General features: G+C 30.2%; 1 protein-coding gene across 1 annotated transcript in view; it reads right to left on the bottom strand.

The window, feature by feature from the left end:
• Positions 1-1836: 1836 nt before the first annotated feature.
• LOC106690918 (zinc finger protein 845-like) overlaps positions 1837-9368 on the bottom strand; it is a gene marked incomplete at its 5' end in the record, with an annotated part of 23517 nt that continues 15985 nt past the window's right edge. The window contains one exon of the mRNA XM_067049540.1: positions 1837-2621. Within this exon, the coding sequence (XP_066905641.1) occupies positions 1837-2621 (785 nt within the window). The remainder of the gene's footprint in view (positions 2622-9368) is intronic.

The following is a 9368-nucleotide window of genomic DNA, read 5'->3' as shown; positions in this document are numbered from 1 at the left end:
GTCGTTCCTTACTTATGCAAAAATTCCTCGCTTATCTCTTTCCTTTGTTTTTTAAAATTTTTTGATGCATATGAAGGTTGTCTGTTTTATCGACATTTCAAATAATTAAGACAAAGTATAAATTAACAAATTTTAGGCTTGTGATAGCTTCAATTGAATTTATCATAAAAAGAAATTGTTAACTTATACAATTTTTAAAATTAATTACGAGGATATAAAAAAATATTCTAATTCATTAAATATAATAAAAAATAAAAGAATATAAAAGTTATCAAAGTTTTGAAATTTGTTCTTTGAAAGCAACTTATTAAGAAGATCCAAAGAACAATGAGCTTAACTGTTAAAATCATCAAAGTTAAAAAAAATATATATTTAATAATGACTGACATCAATCACAGTTTTAACTAACGCCTTCAATAAAGCAAAAAAAAGAAGAAGAAAAATAGAAAAAAATGAATACTAAAACCAATATTTCTCAAATATAAATTTATTTTTTAGACACAATAACAATTTTTATTAGTCAAATATTTACATCACTATATAAATACATTGAATTAAAACCATTGAACATAAATATCTATATTTTTTTTAAATTCTTACACAAGTACATGCTTTACAATTCATCAAATTTGCGTCAAAAATTGTTATTTTAAATTCATTTATTTAGTACGTCGATGGTTTTATAAAAGTAAGGGTTTAATGAACATTTATCTGTTTGATATATAGGAAGATGGTCAGGGTTGCGGTCACAAGTGAAACGAAAATAGTTTACAACTATTTTATTTTCCAACGTTTCGCCCCACTTTGCAGGGCTTCATCAGGGCTGTACAAATGAATAAGATGAACAGCACTGTTCTTTCAGCACTTCTGTTCATCTTATTCATTTGAACAGCCCTGATGAAGCCCTGCAAAGTGGGGCGAAACGTTGGAAAATAAAATAGATGCTAACTATTTTCGTTTCACTTGTGACCGCAACCCTGACCATCTTCCTATATATCAATTGTTACGGTCAACTATATATACATATATTTAACTGTTTGATTCATTGATCAGGTTTAGTGTTTTGCGGTGAAAATACAAGTTTCCTAAATTGTAAATTATAGATCAGGTGAACGGTCTTTTCGCTCATGATTAAATTAGTGAACCATAGGAAATTTTTTACTAACACAACTCACTAAGGGACTTTGAAAACCCGTGAAAAAATATTTGACCATAATATAAACTTCATTAAAAACATATGTAATCATTTAACTCCATTAAAACATTCATAACATATGAACGGATTTATATCACAATATTTACTATTCTATAGCTACAATGGTGGCATTGACACTGGCTTCTGAGCAGTGTGATACGTCATTATATGTTGATTAAAACCATCTATTTTAACTGATTTACATTCACAATGAGGGCATTGATAAGGATTCTGAGTAGTGTGATGGGCCATTATATTTTGATTAAAATAATCTATTCTAACTGATTTATGTTCACAATGAAGACATTGATGAGACTTCTCATTAGTATGACGCGCCATTATGTGTTTTTGTAATTTACTAACTTGAAAAAATTTATATCCACAGTGTGAAGAACATTGATGAGATTTCTCATTAGAATGACGAAACATCATGTGTTCTTTCAAATCACCTTTTCGAACTGATTTATATTCACAATGAGGACATTGATGAGGCTTCTCTAAGTATGATGGGCCACTATGTGCTTTTTTAAATCACCTTTTTGAACAGCTTTATATCCACAATGAGAACATTGATGAGGTTTCACACCAGTATGTCGGGCCATTATGTGTTGTTTTAAATTACCTTTTTGAACTGAATTATATTAACAATGAGGACATTGATGAGGCTTCACGTAATTATGTCGGGCCATTATATGTTTTTTTAAAACACCTTTATGAACAGATTTATATCCACAATGAGGACAGTGATGAGGCTTCTCATCAGTATGTCGGGCCATTATGTGTTGTTTTAAATTACTAACTTGAACAGATTTATATTCACAATGAGGACATTGATGAGGCTTCTCTTCAGTATGTCGGGCCATTATATGTCGTTTTAAATGGCTATGATGAGCTGATTTATATTCACAATGAGGACATTGATGAGGCTTCTCTTCAGTATGGCGGGCCATTATGTGCTGTTTTAAATTACTAACTTGTACAGCTTTATATCCACAATGAGGACATTGATGAGGTTTCTCATCAGTATGACGTGCCATTATATGATGTTTTAAATGGCTAAGATTAACTGATTTATATTCACAATGAGGACATTGATGAGGCTTCTCTTCAGTATGTCGGGCCATTATATGTTGTTTTAAATTACTAAATTGAACAGCTTTATATTCACAATGAGGACATTGATTAGGCTTGTCACCAGTATGTCTGGCCATTATGTGTTTTTTTAAATTATTAAGTTCACCTGTTCTATGTTCACAATGAGGGCACTGATGATGCTCTTCGAATGAATTACAAGGCATCATATGTTTTTCAAATCCAGATGGTATGCTTCCTTTGGAGTCACAATGTTGACATGCCTTCTCCTGAGCATGATGATGCATAACAGGAATGTTAATCCGATATATCTCATTTTGTAAGCAATCAAGATCTGTGAAACAATAAATATAATAATACTACATATAGAAGGTTGACCTTATGTTAAATTAAAATGACCCAGGGATGCGGTTAGAAAAACAAAATTAAAAACTGGTATTAATAAACTAGGATAATTGGTACTTTTGTTGTTCAGACCTCAAACTGGGCTATATTAATAATTACTTGTATTTCAAGGATTTCATTTCTTTGATTCCTAATCATTTCAACTTTATGATAATGATTTAACTAATCTAAATAGTTATATATTCCCAATGAGCACATTGATGAGGTTTTCACCTGAATGACAGCTGCGTATATGTCTTCATTAACCACCAGTAAGGATGTGACATCGCTGTCGATGTTTCTAAGCCGACGTTTTACATTCGATGTTTTACGTTTGTAGCAATTTATCATTTTTTTTTTTTTTTGTAAAAGTAACTAAATGAAAACAAAACATTTACAGTATAAACAGATTACTATTAACAATGTGGTGGGATAAAAAATTTGCTCCAACCTTTACGCAAACGACGTGATAAAGTTAAATTATGACTAGAAAAACATCGATGTTCGATCTATGCTCAATATTAAAATATCATTGCATACAAATCTTTGCCAAAAATACATCGATGTTTTTGAATAACCATCTCAGTAACATAAGGTCAGTTCCAACAACGTATAATCCGGCCAGACGGAAGTGGATTTTGCAAAAAAGAATGCACCTTTGAAAAAAACATCGATGTTTTGAAATACCAATGTTCAATATTAAAATATTGTTGCTTACAATACATTGCCCAAAATACATCGATGTTTTTGAACAACTATTTCAGAAACATGAGGTTTTTTCCATCGATCACGAATTCTGAGGCCACTCAGAAGTTGTTTTTGAAACAAGAATCCGACATCGACAACAAAATACATCGATGTTTTAAAATATCGTTAATACAATACATTACCCAAAATACATCGATGTTTTAAAATATCGTTGCTTACAGTACATTACCCAATATAAATCGATGGTTTTTAACAACTATTACAGAAAAATAAGGTCTGTTCCAACGATCACGCATTCTACAACCTGTCAGAAGTGGTTTTTGATACGAAGAATCTGACATCAACTATAACAAACATCGATGTTTTGAAATATCGTTGGTTACATCACCCAAAATACATCGATGTTTTTGAACATCCATTGGGGTAACATAAGGTCTGTTCAAACGACTAACCATGATCCGGCTTCAGAAGTGCTTTTTCAATCAAACATTACAAAAAGTTGGGACAGACCTGATGTTTCTAAAATAGTTGTTCAATAACATCGATGTATTTTTTGTAGTGCATTGTAATCAACAATATTTTAAAACATCGATATTTTTTGTAGTCGATGTCGGATTCTTAGTTTTAAACACAACTTCTTACGAATGCGTGATCGTTGGAACAGACCTTATGCTACTGATGAAATAGCTGTTAAAAAACATCATGTATTTTTGGTAATGTATTGTAAGCAATGATATCTTAAAACATCATTGTTGTTTTTTTAGGCGATGTCGGATTCTTTGTTTCAAAAACCACTTTTTACAAGCCGTATAATGCGTGATCGTTGGGACAGACCTTATTCTACTGATGAAATAGCTGTTCAAAAACATCGATGTATTTTTGGTTATGTATTATAAGCAATGATATTTCAAAACATCGATGTATTTTGTAGTCGATGTTGGATTCTTAGTTTCAAATACAACTTCTTACAGGCCGTAGAATGCGTGATCATTGAAACAGACTTTATGCTACTGATGAAGTAGCTGTTCAAGAACATCGATGAATTTTTCGTAGAGTATTGCAAACAAAGATATGTTAAATATCGATATTTTTTTAGTCGATGTTGGATTTTTTTTTTCAAAAACCACTTTTGAAAGGCCGTAGAATGCGTGATTGTTGCGACAGACCTGATGTTTCTGAAAGAGTTGTTCAAAAACATAGATGAATTTTGGGTAATGTATTGTAAGCAATGATATTTTATAACATCGATGTTTTTTGTATTCGATATCCTATTTTGATTGAAAAAGCACTTATGCAAAGGAGCATGCGTGATCGTTGGAATAGATCTTATGTTACAGAAATGTTTTTTTGTCGATGTATTTTCAACATCTATGTTTTAGTATTTAACATCGATGTTTTTTTGTCGATGTCGCATCTCTAACTACCATACATAGCTGTTTTATATTGACATTATAAAAATTGATGAGGTTTCTCACCAGTCTCACGAGCCCTGATATGTGTTTTTAAATTACGAAGTTAAGCCATTATATATTTACACTATGGACATTGATGAGTCTTCTCACCAGTATGATAGACTCTAATATGTGTTTTAAATAATAACGCATATCTGTTTTATGTTAACAATGAGTACACAGATGAGGCTTCTAACCAGGCCATTATTAGTTAAATTTATTAGATACAATAGCAGTGAAGCTTATAACTCTCTTATTAACCACAGAGCAGCAGAATTTTATGACATGGAAGGAAAAATTAATAAGGTGTAGGAAAATCTTCTTTTTCTTTACCCAACCCTTATACATTATGGTGTTGGGACAGCCTTGATGCATCACATAATAGCATCTCCATTCATTGCCAAATTCTTAATTTTGGTCCCAGAGTGACAACTCTGTTCCTAGCCATATCCGATATGAGATCCTCCAACTTATTCCTCGATCGTCAGCTTGTTCGTTTTTCCTTAACCTCTGCCTTCCTATGTAAGTTCTGGGGACCTATTGAAGAGCATCTTCCACATTTAAATTTCTTTATATATATATCATTCATTAAGAGGTATTGGTTAGTGGACATCCCTCCATCATCAGGTACTGTTTAATTGTCGCTTACTACTTTAATTTATTTATTAAGATACCTTAAAGGTTCCTCCTAATTTAGAGTACACTTTAAATTATATTCTTACTTTTTAAAAATTTATATAGATAAATTCTAAATAAGGAGAGTCCAACTTCAATGTTCGTTGCCCTCTGAGAACAACTTCACTGTTCAATTACTAAATTACAATTACTTAGTTAATTAAGCTATATTCTCTTTATTTTAAATATATGTGTATAAATTATAATAATTTTAGAATTACATAGCATATAGGAATGTAATTTAAATTATGGACTAAATAAGGAGAGACCTTGAAAGTATCTTAACAAATTAATGATAAGCAACAATTAAATTGTGCCAAATGATGGAGCAATGGTCCCAAACCGTTGCCAATTATGAATGATATATAAATAAAGAAATTTAAACAAAGAAGATTTTTTCACTACACCTTTTTAAATAATGTATAAATCTTCCAATCATTTGAACCAAAACTATTATAGTACAAGAGCCGGGAAGAAAAAAAGCCAGTTATCTCACCACAATTTTTGATTACTTTAATGAAAACTAGGTATAATTACGAGTCAAATTTGATGAGTCTGCCAAATAAAGGTAGGGGGAATAAAAATGGCGGCTGTTTCAAAACCTTAAAAAGACATTAATTTTTCATTCAGAGCTGTATATCTTAAAAACTATCAAAAACACTAGAAAATCAAAGAGAACATTATTTAAGGAAGAGTAAATTTTCCGAAATATTAGCCCTAAAAGAGCTATTTACGTCCAATAATTCTCGAGATATAGCTTTTTAAAAAGCAAACTTTCTTAAAAATCTACTGAAAGATTAGTAGTTAGTTAATTTATTTTGAGAAATCCATATCTCAGGTACTATGTGACGTACATATGTCTATTAGCACTCAAATTAAAGCTAGTTTAATGAACTATAATGTAGTTTATGACCTTTACCTTGGTAGAAGTAGTAGTTTTCATGATATTTGCTTAAATAAATTGATTTATAGTTGTTCGGACAATATGTTTGATTTATGAAAAACTTTATTTGTACAACCATTGGATGTACAGATATCTGCCAGTGCTCAAAATAAAGCTAGTTAAATTTGCTACAAAATAGTTAATTATGTTTTGTAGGAGTAGTAGTTTTTATGATATTTGACAAAATAAACTCACAAAATATTAATTTCTCGTTGTTCGTATACAATGTTGGTTTTTGAAAAAAATATATCTCTAGATCCATATGACGCAAATATGTCTCCCAACACTCAAAATAAAGGAAATTTAACTTACTATAAAGTAGTTTATGACACTTATCTTCGTAGGGATACTAGTTATGATATTCACAATGAATATAAATTTGGCAAATGAAAATTTGTCCGAACAACTATAAATCAATTTATTTTAGCGAATTTCATGTAAACTATTACTCCTACAAAGATAAACATCATAAACTACTTTATAGCTCATTACACTAGCTTTAATTTGAGTGCTAATAGACATCTGTACGTCATATGGTTTTTGAGATATAAATTTTTCAAAATAAATTCACAAACTTCTGATCTTTCAGTCCCATACAACATTTTTATGAAATGTAGCTTTTTAAGAAGCTATATCTCGAAAACTATTTAACTTAAATAACTCTATTAAGGCTCATATTTTAGCAAGTTTACTCGTCTTCAAATGGCGTTATTTTATGTTTTATTGTGTTGTTCCTACTTTTTTAGATATTGACAGCCGCCATTCTTTATTCCCCCTCTCTATACATGTCAGACTCATCAATTTCGACTATTAATTATACACAGCTTTGATTAAAGTAATCAAAATTTGGGGTGAGATAACTTCCTTAAGATAATTGCCTTAAGATAACTGCCTTAAGATAACTTCCTTAAGATAACTGCCTTTTTTCTCCTCTTGTACTATTAGGAAGGGTAATTGTTATTACTAATTTTCACTTCCAGGAGTCCTGGAAAAGGATTGTTAGAAAACATCCAGTTATCAGTTATTTCAGTTCAATCGGACATTTTTAACTTCTTCAAATTACTGGTTGTGGAATTTTTTTTTCAATTGTTATGTTCTGGAAGGATTAACCTCATTTTTTTCAAATAACAGAATAATAATTTGGGAATAAATAGCATTATTTTTTTAAGATTTATAAAAAAGGGAATAACCTTTGTACATAAGGTTTTTCTTTAAGTAACTGGTTTTCAGTTGTTTTTATTTTTACTTTTAAGAATATATTTTTTCAAAAATATAAAAAATAAAATTGGAATAAATTTCATTTAATACTTCACTTTTACTTACCTATACATGAAATACATAAGAATAATAAGGGAAAGTTTAAAGTATACACAGAATACGGTTTATAATACAAATAATCAAGTCACCCAATATAGTCTGTGAGTGTGCAAAAAGAGTAGCTCAAAAACAAAAAGTCGTTCAAAACTGAAATTTCATATTTAAGGCAGATATGTGCTAGGGATGTAACAATATTTCCAATAAAATCGACAAACTGGAAGTTTCACCTTTTAGAATCGATTTTCTCGAAAAAGACTCAAACTATTTGGATGAAATTCGAAATATGAATGTACAACTTAATGTTATTTAATATCAATAAGGTTTTATCCTCATTGACATAGTAATACAGGGCTTAAATGGTCAATTAAAAAAATATTTCTCTAAAGAATCTTTAACCTTGTTAATTTGAAAAAAAATTAAGCAGATTTCCTTGTTAGCAATAATAAACAGTTCTACTATTTAGCAATAATAAGCAGTTCTACTTGTTAGCAATAATAAGCAGTTATACTAGTTAGCAATAATAAACCGTTCTACTTGTTAGCAATAATAAACAGTTCTATTTGTTAGCAATAATAAGCAGTTCTACTATTTAGCAATAATAAGCAGTTCTACTTGTTAGAAATAATAAGCAGTTATACTTGTTAGCAATAATACACAGTTATATACTTGTTAGCAATAATAAACAGTTCTACTTGTTAGCAATAATAAGCAGTTCTACTATTTAGCAATAATAAGCACATCTACTTGTTAGTAATAATAAGCAGTTATACTTGTTAGCAATAATACACAGTTATATACTTGTTGGCAATAATAAACAGTTCTACTATTTAGCAATAATAAACAGTTCTACTTGTTAGCAATAATAAGCAGTTCTACTAGTTAGAAATAATAAGCAGTTCTACTTGTTAGCTATAATAAGCAGTTCTACTTGTTAGCAAAAATAAACAGTTCTACTTGTTAGCAATAATAAACAGTTCTACTTGTTAGCAATAATAAGCAGTTCAACTTGTTAGAAATAATAAACAATTCTACTTGTTAGCAATAATAAGCAGTTTTACTAGTTAGCAGTAATGAGCAGTTCTACTTGTTAACAGTAATAAGCAGTTCAACTTGTTAGCAATAATAAGCAGTTCTACTAGTTAGCAATAATAAGTAATTCTACTTGTTAGCAATAATAAGCAGTGCTGCTTATAAGCAATAATAAACTGTTCAGCTTGTTATCAATAATAAACAGTTCTACTTGTTAGCAATAATAAGCAGTTCTACTAGTTAGCAATAATAAACAGTTCTACTTGTTAGCAATAATAAACAGTTCTACTTGTTAGTAATAATAAGCAGTTCTACTAGTTAGCAGTAATAAGCAGTTCTACTTGTTAACAATAATAAGCAGTTCAACTTGTTAGCAATAATAAGCAGTTCTACTAGTTAGCAATAATAAGCAGTTCTACTTGTTAGCAATAATAAGCAGTGCTGCTGCAGAGGCATTAAAAGCAGCGGTCGTTTGCAGAGTAAAAAGAAGCATCCTCAACCAAATTCAGTCCGACGAAGAGACCCCTTGGAGAGTAATCAAGGAAAGATTAAAGAAGGCACTCGGAGGAGGACG

The sequence above is a fragment of the Halyomorpha halys genome, unplaced genomic scaffold, assembly GCF_000696795.3.
Source record: "Halyomorpha halys isolate HHAL.00 unplaced genomic scaffold, Hhal_1.1 Scaffold1970.1, whole genome shotgun sequence".
NCBI lineage: Eukaryota > Metazoa > Arthropoda > Insecta > Hemiptera > Pentatomidae > Halyomorpha > Halyomorpha halys.
The sequence above is the reverse complement of the archived record's forward strand: the minus strand, read 5'-3'. Positions and strand labels throughout refer to the sequence as shown.